The sequence below is a fragment of the Heliangelus exortis genome, chromosome 20 (genome assembly GCF_036169615.1).
Source record: "Heliangelus exortis chromosome 20, bHelExo1.hap1, whole genome shotgun sequence".
NCBI classification, from domain to species: domain Eukaryota; kingdom Metazoa; phylum Chordata; class Aves; order Apodiformes; family Trochilidae; genus Heliangelus; species Heliangelus exortis.
In genome coordinates this window covers 3,855,218-3,871,896 of record NC_092441.1, presented here as the reverse complement: position 1 = coordinate 3,871,896, position 16,679 = coordinate 3,855,218, and the positions used below count along the sequence as shown (strand labels likewise).

At 44.8% G+C, this 16,679-nt stretch overlaps 2 protein-coding genes across 2 annotated transcripts; both read left to right on the top strand.

Annotated features, from left to right (window-relative positions):
• The first annotated feature begins 1,225 nt into the window (after positions 1–1,225).
• On the top strand, positions 1,226–9,135 carry ADAP2 (ArfGAP with dual PH domains 2). Its single transcript, XM_071763881.1, has 10 exons — positions 1,226–1,484; positions 2,605–2,735; positions 3,276–3,367; positions 3,501–3,586; positions 3,914–4,023; positions 4,670–4,816; positions 5,537–5,620; positions 5,996–6,058; positions 6,584–6,661; positions 7,012–9,135. The coding sequence occupies exons 1-10, from the start codon at positions 1,391–1,393 to the stop codon at positions 7,228–7,230; spliced, it is 1,104 nt and encodes a 367-aa protein (XP_071619982.1). The 5' UTR covers positions 1,226–1,390; the 3' UTR covers positions 7,231–9,135.
• A 157-nt stretch (positions 9,136–9,292) lies between these two features.
• On the top strand, positions 9,293–15,852 carry RNF135 (ring finger protein 135). Its single transcript, XM_071763880.1, has 6 exons — positions 9,293–9,890; positions 10,948–11,034; positions 11,550–11,741; positions 12,961–13,120; positions 14,125–14,226; positions 15,116–15,852. Exons 1-6 carry the CDS (start codon positions 9,543–9,545, stop codon positions 15,649–15,651), a joined length of 1,425 nt encoding a protein of 474 aa, XP_071619981.1. The 5' UTR covers positions 9,293–9,542; the 3' UTR covers positions 15,652–15,852.
• The last annotated feature ends 827 nt before the right edge of the window (positions 15,853–16,679 follow it).

The window sequence follows — 16,679 nt, the reverse complement described above, 5'->3', positions numbered from 1 at the left end:
CTTTACAAGTAAGACTATCTCAGTCTTTGTAAAAGCCCTGAAACAAGGTAAGATGTATCTTAGGAGCTGAGGACGTGTCCCTTAAAAGTTGCAGAAAGACATTGAAGCTCACCCAGTTAAGTAGGTGAGCTTAAGAAGCAGCATGGTGCTTCTGACCAATGTCTGCTTTTTTTGGTGGTGAGTTTACATGTTGCCTTGAGCATAAAGAACAATTTTTCAAATGTCATACAAATAATCTTATTTTACAGGATTTTAAGGACACCACAAAAATTAGGCTAGCAAAAGAGCATCAGTGTAGAGTTTGCATATAAATTATCTGCAGGGAAAAATTAAATCCATGTTTACGTTGCAGGATACAACTGTTCTTAAAGGGTAAGTACTGAAAAGAGAATAAATAAATAGGTAGTTGAACGACTCAACCTTTCAGAGGTTTGGCTGCTGTTTATTTCGTGACTTCACAATATTGTAAAATAAAAGGTACAAATCTAAAAAGATTAAAGTCTTTTAGAACATCCAACTGGTACTGCATCTCTAGCATAGTATTTTCTCATCTGCAAAATAAGTAACTACAGAAGATTATACAGAAAGTTCACTAAAGAAGAATTGCAGGTCATAGTGCACTACAGTAATGCAAGTTAACTATGCAAATCAAGTTTACCCTGAAGCGAGTAAAATTTAAAACTGAATAGCTCTTAATCTTTAATTAACCTTTGATATCTTTACACCATCTGAAATTTTTCTCCTGTGTTTTTCTTAGATAAACTGAGTAACATGTCACAGACTTTTTGACATTGGCTTTATCTTGGAAGAGGGCTCTTCTTCACTGGGCTTTGCCAATCCTGAAATGCACCCTTTTCCCTGGGTTTGCTTTTTCTCCTCGCAGCCCTTTGGTGTCACAGAGCTCAGATGCTGTGCTGAGTTGGCCAGAGCTCTGCTGAGGAGACTGCAGCTCCCGGGGTGTCTGGTGAGGCGATGCCGTTCCCTGAGGTAGCAGCCTTTTTAAAATTATTTAAAGACAAACCTGAGGTGGAGTTGAATCAAACCTCAGGTGCCGGAAAAAAGGGCCCCTTGGCGATGAATTTTCAGAGCAGGAACGCTTATCGGTGGTACCGAGCTGCCGGGAGCGGCTACCGTTACCGACCCGCCTCACGCCACCTCGAGGGCAGGGACGGGCGGGCGCTCCCGGGTCCCTCGGGGCCGCCTCCATGGGCCCTGACGCGGGGCAGCCCCTCCGGGACAGCCGCCGCCGGGAGGCGGCCTGAGGGGCGGCCCGGCAGCGCCCGCCCGGGGCGCGGGAGGGGACGGGGCGCCCTGTGGCGCCGGGGCCGCGCTCCAGTTCCTCATTCGCCTCCCGGAGAGCTCCGCTCCGAGCACCGGACACCGAGCGGCAATGATGGACCGCGACCGCAACAAGACGCTGCTGCTGGAGCTGCAGAGGGCCGCCGGCACCGGGAACAGCCGCTGCGCCGACTGCGGGGCGCCAGGTAAGAGGCAGCGCCCCGGCCCCGCTCCTCTCGGTCCCCCGGGCCCTCCCGGCGCGTTTCTGACAGAAAGAGGGGGTGAGGGAGGGGGGCTGCCGGGTCCCTCCAGCCGCCTGTCCATCCCCCCTCAGCCTCTGGCCGTGCCGGCCTCTGTTTCACTCGGTCCCTGGAAGCGGGGCCCGTCGGCACCGTTCGTGTGCCGCAGGGGCGGGAGGAGGCAGCAGGTGGTAACCGAGGCGGGCGGCCCCGGTCCCGCTCTCGGAGGTGGCCCTTGAGGTGGCCTGGCGGGGCTGGCGGGCTCCAGGCTGTCAGGACACGGCTCCCCTCAGGCAGGCAGAGCCAGCAGCGGCGGGGAGGAGTCCCACGGGGCCAGGAGAGGACAGCGTGGGACAGGAAGCGGCCTCAGAACATCAGCAGCTTCCCCAGAGTTATTTGTAGCCCGTGCACAAGGCTGGAGGAGGAGAGTGTGTGGAGTGGTTTTCCAGCTTTGGGGGGAATGTCTGTGCACTGGGTTTGGTGCAGAGAAAGGCACCAAAGAGCCTGCTGGAACACCCACCAAAAGGAGCCGGCGGGTGCCCGACAGCAGCTGGAAGAAGATGACAGCTTCTGTTTGATGTGATAAGGGAGAAGCATGGGGACAGTGTCAGTCCAAGGAAAGGGTCATGCCAGGGTGCTCTGAACACCCCTAAGCATCAGCTCATCGGGGTCACTTCAGGGGATGCAGTGGCAAGGGGGAGCAGAAGCTTTTATGGGCGGGGGACAGGAGTCCTCACGCTGGGTGTTGTACTCTCAGGAGTGCTCACTGTGTATCCATCATTAATTCAGCATCAGCAGTTTTCTGTGCAGAACTGATAATTAGCTGAGCTTACGTCACCTCTCAGTTGCCTGCACAGTCATGTTCATTTTCAAACAAATAGTTGGTGAAAGACCTTACAACTGGAGAGGCACTGAGGAAAGCAGGTGCTGTCCCTCTGAACACAGTGAGTGACAGCCACAAACAATGGGGTGGCATTTGATGTATTATGTGTGAAGCCTGGGCTGTGCATCAGATGTGGTTTTTTTGCCCTTGCCAATGTCTGTGCCTTTTCCCATGTATTAGTTCATTCTTTGTGTTTATATCTAGATCCAGAGTGGGCTTCTTACAAACTTGGAATATTCATTTGTTTGAATTGCTCTGGAATCCATCGGAATCTTCCTCAAATAAGCAGGGTCAAATCTCTCCGGCTTGACTTCTGGGAGAACGATCTTATAGAGGTATAGAGGAAAAAGCAGTAATTCACTTACTTTTCTCCACATTTTGTCATAACTTCCTCTGTCTTATAGTTCCTATCTCACCCACTATGGACAGAGGAACAAAGCCACACAGAGCCAAGTTTGCTCCGTGGGTGACTTTAGGTTTTTTTTTCATAACCTACTTAATCAAATTACACTGTTAAGTGACAGTGTTTCTAACATCCTGCAGCGCTTGGGGTTTTTTTATAGCACACAGTAACTCCTCAGTGTGGTTTAGAAGCCCACAGATATTTACAGATAGTATATTCAATTCAGTAATCAACATATCTTGCTTAAAAATTGGTTCAGTCTCTCATATTTCAGTCAAATTGTGTCAGCTACCTAAATAGTGCAAACTATAGTGCCAAAGGGATTTATTTATCAATGTGTGCAGAGATGCACTGAGGGTCATGGTGAGCAACAAAGCACAGTGCTCCCTTTATACAGGTTTCATTTTATGTACATGACATGGTATTGATTTTGTAGTTGTATGTCTTGACTGTAACTTTTTTTGTATTTCAGTTTATGAAGCAGCATGGGAATCTCTGTGCCAAAGCTAAATATGAGGCAAATGTCCCTCCATACTATTACATCCCCCATTCCCGTGATTGCTTGTAAGTTCATGCTGCACTGACTGCTTCTGACCTTTACATTACTGAACTACTGCTTCCCTCTACAGGTCTCTTTGGTTGGCTGGTGAAAATAGTGTAGAGGTAGATCAGATTTATCTGTGTTTTCCTCTTTCAGGGTTTTAAAAGAGCAATGGATTAGAGCTAAATATGAGCGTGAGGAATTTGTTGCCACCCAAGTCTGCCAAGATCCTTGTTCTGCAGGTAAAAGTTAGAATGGTCAGGGGAAAGGTGTTAGCCTGAAGGCCAACATCACAGTGTTATGTTTGCAACTTTGATGATCTTGAGGGTTGGCTTGTCCTATATTAACCCTTGGATGTGCAGGCCTTGCTTTGAGTCTAACTTTGAGAAGAAGCTCCAAAGAAAAGGCACTTAGATGAGTGCAAGGGTGTATTCACATCTTAAATTTCTCCAGTTCTTTTTCATATGAAGTGAAAATGCTCACATGGAGGAAAGACTTGAAACATCACCATTTAGGTAAAGGGTCTTGGTATTGTGCTGCCCTTCCCTGACACTTGGTCTGATCCTCAGGTAGCCGTGAAGGATTCCTGTGGAAGCGTGGGCGGGAAAGCAAACAGTTCCAGAAGAGGCGATTTCTTCTGTCAGCAAGGGAAGGGGTGATGAAGTACTACACCAAAGAAGTGAGTTCCTCAGCCAGAGTTTGCTGTAGGTAGTTAGGTCAACATCTGTCCTCACACCCTGATACTCACTAGCATGAAGAGCTTTGTCTCTAGTTTGGCAGCCAGGCCAGCCTGTGCATGGAGCAGCCCAGATGTTACTGGTATATGTGGTATCTTAGGCAATGGCTCTTATGGATTTAGCTCTTTTCCTCATCCCTTATCTTAACTCTGCAGCCTTCTTTTGCTTAGTGAACAAAGGAAATGGATACTGGCAGTTGAAAAGCAGGATAAAGAAGAGATGTGTTAGCAGCTGTTACCTCTTACATTACCAAAACACTCTCATCAGCTGCTGCAGCATCATCCTCAACATGTCTTGCTTTTGTGAGAGAGTGTAGCTAATTGCTCTCCAACTATGAGGCTGGAGATGGAGCCCATCCCTTGCAATCCAGACACACTCCTCTCAAGTAACAACCCAGCATTTGTCAGGAAAGGGAGTAATTTCTTTGTGATTTTGTATAGCATATAATTAAGACTTTGTATTTTAAGTATATCAAATAATCAGGTATTTTAGGATACCTGTTTTCAGTTGGGATCTTGTTCTCATACAGCTGTCCTTCATTACCTTCCCTGAGAGCCCTTCAATACAGTGATGCTTTTCATTTCACAGTCCAGAGGTCCAAAAGCCATTATCAGCATTGGGAATCTGAATGCAATGTTCCAGACAGAGAAAATCCAACATGCTCATGGGCTGCAGATCACCTACATCACAGATGGTCAAACAAGGAACCTTTTTGTCTATCACGAAAGTGGAAAGGTGAGTATTACAGATATTTTGGAATAAGCAAGATGCTTGGATGGTGGCTCCATTTGGAAGAGATGCTCTGTTTCTGCAGGATCTGGTTTAATTTGAAGTCACTATGACTTGTAGAATATAGAAAGTTGCAGAATTTGCCACTAATAACTATAACACCCTGTTCCTATTCTGTTGGGTTATATATTCAACTTCACACCCTGAATAGTCCTAAGGCCTTAGTGGGGCACATATGTAAATCTCTGTAGGGTAACTGCTTGACAGTTTTATGTAATTCTGTGGTTGTATTCTTTGGAACCTTCTTGACAGAAACTATTGCTGTTCTGCATTTTTTCCAAGCAAAGAATGTTAATTTTAGAAAGTCTGTCTAGTTTTGTTAGATTTCTGTTTCTTCCCTTGCCATAGTTCTCACATCTTTCCAGGTACAGAGGTTTTAAAACAATCTGTAACTTAATCAATTGAAAAAGCCTGTGTACACAGACTTGGGTGACTGTCCATGCTGAGAAAGTCTGGGATGTCCCTGGAGGGGCATTTTTAATGGATTTTGCAGGCTCAGTGTTTTTGAGGTGTCTGGGACAAGTCACTGACTCCCTCTGCCCCTTGGGGAGAAAATAAATCTTTGCAAAGGGGTCACAAGGAAGGAGAAAGGCATTTTGAAGCAGCAGCACTCTTGCTTCTTGCTGTATTTCTTGTCTTTATGTTTGCATTTGCTGTTTTCCCTAGGAGATTGTTGACTGGTTCAATGCTATTCGAGCAGCACGTTACTATTATCTCAGAACAACCTTCCCAGCTGTCCCTGAGCCTGAGGTGAGAACCGAAAAGTACTTGAAGCTGTCTTTGCAAACATAGCAAGGGAAAGCATTTTGTCACTTTTTGTGCTAGAGTCAGGTGCTCAAACTGAAGCATATGGGTCTTGGGAATGGGCAGAACAGGCAGAAGAAGAGGCCACACTGGATAACATGCAAAAATATTGTCAACATTTAAGGTCTAAAAGTCTCCATGTGGTCCTTATAAAGTGTAATCTTTCAAAAAACTTGATGTTCCTTCTTAGTTCAGACTTCCCTTTACTGAGCAGCCAAAAATAACCCAGGCCCCCAGAGCCAAAAGTGAGGGTGACAGAAACAGAACAGAAAAGCAAGCTTGAACGAGACAGACTTCTTTGTGTGTGTTTTTGTGTTCTAGCTCATACCCAGGATCACAAGAAATTATGTCAAAGAAGGACATATGGAGAAAACAGGACCAAAAGTAAGTACATACTTGGCAATACACAAACGGGATTATTCCAGATGTAGAATATTTGATAATTCTATGATATTTACTAGTAGACAGTTTGTTGAATGACTATGTACTTCCTGGTTCCTGTACACTATATCCAAGCTTGCTCTGTTCTCTGGGATCATGTTTTGTTTTGCATGGAAAATAAGAGTGGGAAGAAGAATTGTCCTTGAAGAATAAGATGGATCAGCTGGCAGTGGACATGCAAAGTTCTGTTCTCTTAATCCATTTTCTGCAACTTTCTTAATCTTGGTAATTTAATCACTGGTAGAACCAAATTTCCCTGTCTTACCAAAAGGATTGTCATTAAATGCAAATTTCTAGTGTGCACCCAAAGAGAAGGGAGCTGAGGGCTGCACACAGCAGGGACTCACCCGTTACCAGTAACAGGCAGGAATGAAACTGAACTCAAGCTCTGAGTCATTCAAGCAATTCAGGGATCTGCCTTGAATAGGCTGAAGTCCCCTTTAAAGAACTTCTACCATCTCCTTGCAGCAGAAGGAGGCCTTTAAGGTGCGCTGGTTCTGCCTGGATTCTCAAGAAAGGAACCTGATGTACTTTAAAAATCCACTGGTAAGAAGAGTGTTCTTTGCTGCTCCACAAGCCCCTTCATGAAGTTGGGTGGGAGGAAGGGTCTGTTCACATCCAGCTCTTCCAGTAGCTGTACAAGACAAGCAGGCTCAGTCTCACAGATCCATGTCAATTGATCTCTTTGAAGCTGTGCTGTTTGGGAATTCTGGCCCTTAAAGTGGGTGTCAGGAAGATCTAAGTCTTTTAAAAGTAGCTGTGTTTCCCTGCTGCATTGTCACCAAGTGGGTGCACACACATCCCCAGATCCTGCTCCACATCAGAGGACAGAACAGTGTCTGCTGGAGCTTCACTGTCTGCTGGCTAATGGCTGTCTCCTGCTTCCTTCTTTCTAGGATGCATTTGCACAGGGCCAGGTCTTCATTGGAAGGATGGATGAGGGGTATGAAGTACGAGCTGGCTTGCCCCAGAGAATCCAAGTGAAGAAAAGGAAACCAGCAATCACTGTGGTGACACCAATGAGAGAGTTTGTGTTTATATGTGAGAATGACAAGGAGCAGAAGGAGTGGATAGATGCCTTAAATGGAGTCATTGCCCAGCCCCTGAATCATTAAGACTAGCACTGAGTTCTGGTGAACTGCACTTCTTGGGCTCTGTTCAGCCATGCTCTGTGGCCTCTTGCTGTTAGCAAGGATGGTGCTCAAGGCCCTGCAGTGACTCTGGTACAAAGGGCTTCTTCCTTCAACAGCCACAGGAACAGGAAGGGTGGAAACAGAGAAATTAGTAAGTAGGAGTGCAGATACTCAGAAATTATCTGTGCCTCTGCAGAACCGTGCTTGAAATGCCTTCTGCCTTCCTACTCTTCTCTGCTTTTGGGTAGAGGAAGCTTTCCCTGCCTGACATAGGAATGAATCATACAGTGTTCTCTTATGGAAAAAACCAAAATCAGTTGAGAAAATCTGACCCCAGGAGCACTGACCTACATTTCCTTGAAGACTCCTGCATATGCTGTTATATCATATCCTCCTTTTATTGCCTTTGATGTAAGGACTCCTGTACATCCTTAAGGATGTACTTGACTATTCAACCAGTGGCACATATCTTACCAGTAGCAAGGTCATCTGTTGCACGAGTACATCAAGACAGTGACCAAGAAGTAAAGATACCATCACCTATCAGGAAGAGGCAGGGTGTCCTTTTGGATAGATCTAGGATACCATCTCATGCTGGAGTCACTGGATGCCCTTCTCAGGGAGGAGCAGGGTCAAGCAACTACATTCCACCTGGCTGCAGCTCCTGTCAAGATAGGGGCATCACTACATGGGTTTAATGTCTTTTTCAGTGTTACATTTCTGGCACAGTAGGAAATAAAAGTCAAATTTGAATAGTGGGGGATACTGTAATGGAATCACTCTAATGACAAATACTCCTACATCCTTGCTTTCAACAGTTTTGCCTCTGCAATAGTCTCTTGACTGTTGTATGTGTGGCAGATCCAACGTGAACATTTTTTCCAAAGCAACCCCACACCGTGCCCCAGCAAACACACCATGAGTACAGGATGAACATACACTGGTCTGTCTCGCCTCCTAAAAACCAGCTGAGATGTAATGAACTCAGTCTGACTACTGAAAGCCAGAAACTAGATTTAAAGGTTTTATTTTTGGTGTCTTGCCTGAAGATTATTAATGAATGAGGACCAGCACTGCAAGTGGAGTGGAAGAGCCTCCTCATCAGGTACCACTTCCATCCATCCTGTGCAAGAACAGGTGAAGATTTGCATTGGCTGATGCAGTGTGTGTTTTCTTGCCTCAAGTCCACATCTGAGGTTTGGTTCTACCAAGCAGCCAGCCAATCATTCAGATTATTTAATTCTTCTTTTCAGAAAGCCTTAGTGTACAAATCAAGAGGAAGTCTTGCAGAGTTTCTGGTGAGTTTCCACCTTTTGCTGACATTTGCCAGCCAGTCAGAGATACCCAGAATAGTTCTTTTCTGCAGAAATGAGGAAGTGCGTTGGCACTTGCAGAGATAAGTGAGATTAACTTTTTTTCCCCCTCACTCTGGTGCAGAAGATTTACTGGAGTTGGGTCATCATTCTGCCTGTCTCAGCCACCTCATCACCATTCAACTCAGAGCAATCTGCAGCAGTTTTCCGTGCTGATGTGCTCCAATGAACTTCCCTGTGTTCCCACTCTATCCCCACGCAACGTCTCAATCCAGCTCAGGCACTGGCTTCAGCAAATCTAACAACCTAAACCTGCAGCCCTTGAAATCAATAGTAAATAACTCTCTAATCGTACAAGGAACCTCCGTTTGGCTTGACATATTTTAATTGTTATTTTGAGATAAGCTGAGTAACCCAGGATGACCTCGGAAGAGCTCAGCCCAGCCAGTAGCCTGAACTTTGCAGGGCTGTGCCTGCAGGTCCTGCTGTGCTGGACCAGCCATGTCAGCAACTTTGATAGGACTTGTTACAAAATCGGGAAATTCCCTCTGAAGATTAAATCGTGTAGATAACTGTAATTTTTTATTTTTTTTTTTTTTTTTTTTTTTTTTTTTTTAGAATCCATAAAAGTCAAGCCTAGGTCATGGGGAGCTTTGCGTCACGGTTCATTTCTACAGCCAACCCAAATCCTGGGACCATGTTCCCAGCCCAGGAAGAGGTGGGTCGGCTTTGGGCTTTCCGGCGGGCCTGGGGAGCTGCTGGCTGTGCTGAGGGGCTTAGCCCTGAGGTCGGACCCAGTCTGGTGCAGCCGAGCGGTCTCTACCGGAACCAAGAGCCGAGCAGAACCGCCCAGCCCCCCGTCTTCGCCCGTCCCGGCGCTCTCCCGCCTCTCCGGCACACGGCAGGAGCCTCCGGGGGCGGGACGAGGCGTCTGGCGAAAGCGAAACAGCGGGCAGCTGCGCTCCTCCTCCCGCCCGAGCCATGGCTGCTGCTATCGACCTCGAGAGGCTCCTGAACGTCGTGGACCTGACCTGCACTTGCTGCCTGCAGTACTTCACCGACCCGGTGCGGCTCACGGGCTGCACCCACAGCTTCTGCCGGACCTGCATCGTCGCGTACTGCAAGGGGAGGCAGCGCGCCGACTGCCCGCTCTGCCGGGAAGCTTTCGAGCTGAAGGACCTGCGGCCCAACCGGGAGCTGGCCGCTCTGGTGAGCTTAATCCCGCAGGAGGTACAGGAAGAAGAGTTCGAAACCCAGGATGAACCGAAACCCTCTGCAGCTGCTGCTTGCAGCGACTGCATCGCGGCGGGGCAGCGATCTGGAGAGAAGGTACGGCCGAAGGCAGCCCGGGGCTCCTCCCCACCGCATCCCGGTACCGCCCGGGGCTCCTCCCCACCGCATCCCGGTACAGCCCGGGGCTCCTCCCCACCGCATCCCGGTACCGCCCGGGGCTCCTCCCCACCGCATCCCGGTACCGCCCGGGGCTCCTCCCCACCGCATCCCGGTACAGCCCGGGGCTCCTCCCCACCGCATCCCGGTACCGCCCAGGGCTCCTCCCCACCGCATCCCGGTACAGCCCACGGCCCCTCCCCACAGCATCCCGGTACCGCCCTGGTACCGGGTCGTCCCACACACTTCTCCCCCACCCCTCCCCGGCACCTTCTGGGACAGCTCTGCCCACTGTTCCTAATAGGCTGCCGAGGTGGCTAGCTTGGGGATGTGGCTAGCACCGAGTTAACTTTTTATTTCTCTTAGCGTGGTCACAGCAACACCACGCATGTTGAGCAGACAGGTTTCGCTGAAGTAGTGTTTGGGGCTCATCGGCGGTGTCTGACACACTGAGGACTGTGCAGCTGGGTCAGAAGAGCTGTACATCAGTTGTACGTGTTCAGCTGACATACAGTACTGATAACTGACTGTCTTTGGGCCTGGTGTGATTCGTTGTACCAACGTAGCATTGGAGCTTCCTGGAAGGATGTGTAGCTTTATTACACATTGCTACTGCTCCAGCCAGCTGAATAGCACAAAATGGGACTGGTTCATTATCTAGAGCTCTGATTAAAACAACTCCCTAATTTGGAGAAGATGAGAAAAATCTATTGACTCTCATTATTTTAGCACATATGTATCTAAAAAGTTGTCTTCAATCTCTGTAGTTGGTCAGAGGGCTGAAACAATTATGTGTGAACATATAATTGATGACTGTTGCATGTTGACTTTATTGTGAGTGTTGCCATTCAAAATTGTGTCTTCCAGGCTCCTCCTCAACCAGTCCAGCACTTAGCTAGTGTCTAGGATGTAGGAATTTTTATTACCTTGCTGCTTAACCTAGTCATGCTTACTTTGAGTGTTATACAGATAAATGGTTCAATGTGTCACTTTAAAGGAGGAAGAAATATGGGACATCTCCAAGCAAATAGAAATGACAGCAGAGACCATCCAACTCTTGAATAAAGATCTCAGTAAAGCAAAGGTACTGTGTACATTGACTACTTGCAGTTAGCTTCTGTTTCTACTCCCAACCTGGAGCCATCAGTGACTCCAGTGCAGCCTTCCAGCCCAGGGCAGGCATCTGCCTTTGTTTCCTTCTGTTGCTCTCACAGCTCTTGTTTTTATTGATGGAAATGAACTATGACACCAGCTGTACTAAATATTGTCTTGGCTGGCATGAACTCCACTGGAGTTGTGTGTTGTTGCCTTTTTATGCCTGCCCCAGGAGAGGCCTGAACATTTCTGGAAAATTCAAATCATAAAGAAGGAATGTTGATCTTTCCAAGCTGTCAAGCAAAGATTGTCACCCATAAAATAGTCAAAATAAAATAGCCCCAAACTCATTGCAGGTATTCCAGGATTTGTCTCTGTGAATAAAAGTAGCTGTTTCTGGTCTGCAGGGGTCAGTCAAAGAACACATCAGATGGGGCAGTAAATTCTCATGTACCATACATCTTTTCAGACAACACAATGAACTCTGTGTTTTCTGCCTTTCAGGAGTACACATCTCAGATCAAAAGCCAGATTACTGAAGATTTCTGTTGCATGAAAGAATATGTTGAAAGACAGGAAAAAAACACACTGACATTCATTGAACAACAGCAAAAAGCAGCTGAACAGAAGACTGAAGAGGCTATTCACCAGCTCTTTGTTGAAGTGAATGAACTCATAGACCTCGAGACCCAAATGGTAAGTGTTGAAATGAAGCAGCAGAAACTCTTGAGCTCCATGTCTTTGATACCTGAACATGTACGGGGCACTTGCAGGTCCCCACTGCACTGTTCCCTCTAGGGACAATGATACCAATTCACAGACATTGCTGTTACCAGGGAAAATTGGAGTGAGAAATTCAGAGGGAAAAACTATTTGGAAAGGCATAGGCTGGGGATGCAATGCAGAATGAGGTTTGTTCCAAGGATGTTGGTGAGCTGAAGTGGGGACTGCATTGCTTAAATCCAATCCTGAGTCAAATCTAAGGTTAAGAGAAGATCCTTTAGTATCTTTTTGTTTTCCAGAATGTGTGTATATATGTAAGTATGCAAGTTAAAGAACTCACAAAGTAAGTTCTTTCTGAAGGAAAATATGTTAAGGGCTTTCAGAAGGGGCAGTTAAAGCACTTTAAATTCAGCAGAGCTTGTTTTGATGTTGGAAACAGCCATGCCAATGATGCAGATTAGCTTGCAGGAATTTGGAGTGGGGTTCACTGGGTGTGACAGTGCCAGAAGGTAAAAAGTGGACTTCAGGGCCAAGCCACAGGGGCCTGCATTAGAATTCATCTTGTGTAACTGAGTATTTATATCTGATCCAGAGTCCTGTGAGAGGCAATGAAGAGAAATAGTTACTTTTAGAGTCTGACTCATCTGGCCTACTTGAGACTCCTACCTGCAAAATGAGATTAATCAAGTCTTCAAAATGTCTCTTTCTTTCCACAGACTATAAAGGCAGACTAAGAGAGCAAGCTCAGGTGTGGATTTCCCCAATTTCTAAATATAGGCAAATGAGGTTTACCTTTCCATGGATTTTTTATGCTAGATATAATTTTTTTGGTTTGAATTCTAGAAAAAGAAGGTTTAAAAAGAGGCAGTTTCTGTATATGTGTGTATGCTTAACTAAAATGTAATATATATATATATATATAAAAGAAAAACTAGTCTCATTCTTAGTATTCTTGGGGAAAATAAAGGATTCTATTTTTTAGTAAGGGTAAATCATCCTTTCATATTTTCTGTAAGATTTCAGGTTATTTCTGTCAGATAAATCTATAAAGGAAGCTCTTGATACAAAGAATGATGTTTTGGAGAGATCACTGCTGTTTTTCCACTCTGGGTTTCTAATACAATCTGATATGCTGGATGAAATGACTGCTATTGTTTATATCTATCGCTTGATTCTTTTATGTCATTACCAGAGTAACTTGCCTGAGAATCATAGGTACAAAGGCTCACTTTCCACAGTGAATAGAATTACACTTGATGAGAAGCTCAATGTTGTCAAAAGAGCTGTAAAAGATCTTAAGAGAAAGTTGGAATTTTTACTTTTGGAGAAATACTCTCAGCAGTTCCAACCAGGTGAGTTTTCCTTGTTTTGAAATCTCTTAGTGGGAGTAGATCTAGCAGAGTCCTTGAGAAAAAGTGTTTGTTATAAACTTGAGTTTTGGAGACCACATCATTACTTTCTACTACTTTCATGGAAGCAAAAAATAAAAGAACTGTCTGACATGCAGATCTGTAATCCAGAATAAAACATAATCCATTTAAAAACATTTTTCTAAATATAGAGGAATGTAACAGCATAGTCTTTGCAAAGAGCAGACATAAAATTACCTCCCACCAAAAGCTATGTCTGAACAGAGCTTTAGATCTGGTATCCATCTGTGTGCTGTAGAAAAAACACAGGGTTTTTTTGAGAGCAACTGACCTAAAACCCCACTGCCACTGAAGGGCAATCCTCCTCTTCCCACCCTTTCCAGTACCACCTGCCTATTTCAAGCACTGGTTCTCGAAAACCCCAGATACTTAATCATATTTTACCTCAGAATTTTTCTCATCTCAATCATTTCAGCAACTGAGTTTACAGCTTTGCACTGTACTAATTTTTATTAGCAAAACCAAGGAATCAGTGGGCAGAGGTGTGAGACAGGAGCTTTCATGGACAGCTTTCATGATGAAGCAAATATATTGTGTAAATGTACCAGAAAGTGTATTCCAGTTGCTCTTGGAAATATGTGCTACAAGGTCATGGAAAATTAGAAATGGCCCTTAAAGCTGTACAGCTAGATGGCAGGCTTTTTGGTCAGCAATTAGAGTAAAAAATTACTTTGTGTTTATGAAATACACATGCAAGTATCACAAGAAACACATGATGCTCAAAAAAAATTAAGAATCCTCTAAATGCTTCTGTGACAAAACTTTGTTATCTGTTTAGAAAGATGGACCTGCTTCAACTATCCAACTTTTCTGAGTGTTCTGTTCTGACCACACTCAGGGCAGCAGGATATGTTTTCCCTTGAAAGCATAAAAACTTCCTATTTACATTTTGAAGTACCTTAACACTTTAATTTTTCTGTTTGTAGTGCAACCTCCAGACTTACCTCAGGAGGCAAATACCTGTTTAGTATCTGCTGAGGCTGCAGTGAAAAATCCAGAACCAACAATTTCAAGACAGTTTTCCCAGTGTAAGTATGCAAACCAGAGTGGCTCTTCAAAAACAGCATTTAAGTGACTATGGGACTGGGTTTGTTGAAGAAAACTGTACTTAAGCACATCAGCAGGAGATCTGGCTGTTCACCTGATGCATAGAAACACAATGAAGTTACCATGATTTAATCAGTTACTGCAGCAGAATACAATGCTCTACCCAGATGAATATGCAAGATAAAAAGGATAAGAAACCCATTTCAACAGCCTTGATGGCTGCACATTCTGAGTTGGTGTGAGAGCAGTTCCTGCACCTTACTGCTAGTTTCTGTGTTAAGCTGTAATGACTCCATTTGTTGTCTGAGTTCTGCATCACTTTCACAGAAATATTTTTACAGTTAACACATAGTACTGCAGCTGTAGGTTAAAGTGCAAGACAAATGTTTTTGCAGATAAAATATGCAAGAACATGCCCAAATGAACAGATGAGTACATGAGCTTTATTAAGGTAAGCATCACATTTACTATTGGCAAAAGGTTAATTGTTTTTATAAGACTGTCATTAGGGGTAAGATCCATCTGTAGGGTGCCACACAACTTCACCTCTCACTGCAGTGTAGAGTCTGTCATGGAAGTTTACCCCTTTGTGCCTGACAAATGTTTCAGTGTGCTCTGAGCTCAGGATACAGTCGTTAATGTTTGGTTGAAGATTCTTGCTGGTTTGCAGGACTGAACTTTAATTAAGGTTTATTGTGTGATCATTGGTTTTCATTTCTGTTCATGAGTAGTTTAATTCTGTTCACTTCCACTGTTCTATCAGATGTAAATACTGATGTAAATACTGAATGTAAATATCACATGCAAATACTGAAGTGATCTATTTTCCTGTTGCCTGCAGGTGAGAATATTTTCCTTTCTCTTTTCCAGGGGCAGATGATGTGACTTTTGATTTCAGAAGAGTATATAAACGCTTAGCAATCACAGCCCAGAGCAGGAAAGTAATGGTTTCCAGCTTTCCAACTGATTATGAACCATCACCCAACAGATTCTGCATCAGCCAAGTGATGTGTTCCCAGAGCTTCTCTGCTGGGTGCCACTACTGGGAGGTAATTACAGAGGACAGTGATGGATGGGCTGTTGGAGTTGCTCATGAAATGATTGGTAAAAGGGACAAACTAGGAAGAACAGAGCATTCCTGGTGTGTAGAATGGCTAGGTGCTAAAAAGCAGCTGTCAGCATGGCATAGAGATCAAGAAACATTATTACACTTGGATAAACCATTGAGGGTTGGAGTTTTCCTGGACCTGCAAAAGAAGACTGTGTCATTCTACTCCATCACTGATGAAGAAATACTTCTGCACACTTTTGAAATCAACACTTCAAGTCCTCTTTACCCTGCTTTCTGGCTATATAGCCTAGAAAGAAATGGATCTTTAACAATAAGTCACACAAACAGGAGATAAAGCCTGTTCAGAAAAGTGACCATTTTCACTATGACTGCAGAGCTTCTATACAAGCTTCAGTGTTTAGCACAGGAATTTGCCAAGGAGGACATAGCTACAAAGGCTTTCCTGGAAATCTGCAACTGATACTTTCTCTGCTCTTCTTCATGCTGTGCTCTGATGTAGCCATACTCCATTAAAGGAATTGAAGTGTATGGTAAAGGTGGTAGCCATCTCTGTGGGAGTGATATGGATTTCTTAAGCAGTTTTAGATAGTCCCAGGATATTCCTAGGAAGGAGTGCACCAAGGAAGCTCTGAGGTTGGGAGTAAGCAATGGACTTCATTTTCTTACAGGGATACAAAAATTGTATGAGAATAGATGATGCCATTTCATTCTGTCAAGCAGGCTTTCTTTGAGAAAGAGGAATGCCCAGAGGTCATGAATGTTACTCATCTCATACAGAAGAATCTTTACCTTTAGAGTAGGTAATAAACTACAGGAAATAGACTTTGTATTTGAGGACACTTCAGGGAGGTCTCCCAGAAGAACATCCTTTCTCACTAGCCCCATATCTTGTTTTAAGTGTGCCCAGGTCAAAGGGTTATCAATCCTGGTGGTGGTGTGACCACAGGAATGATTTGGGAAGTGGATGTTTTCAAATGTATTTGTAGCAGTTAATAAATCATGCAGTGATTAAAGAGACAGCTGTCAGGCAAAGGACCATCTTTTCAGAGAGCGTGAGGAAACAAGAGCTTTCCTCGCCAGCATACAGGCAATGTTTCTGCCCTTCATTGTCCCATTTTCCTGTCTGTACAGTACCTGTTACCTCTGTAAGGTGAAGAGGCCAGAGCTGAGATCCTGCAAAGCCTTCTGATGGCCAAATGTCTGAAAAGACCAACTGCTTCATGCAGGCAAACTGAAAACAGAGTTCCCAAGAAGAAAAAAAAACTTTTTCAGAAAGTCAGTGGGCTTCCAGAATGAACACAAAAAGGAGAAACTAATGTGATTAAAGCACGTGAAATTTACCTAGCTCATTTAGCCAAATGG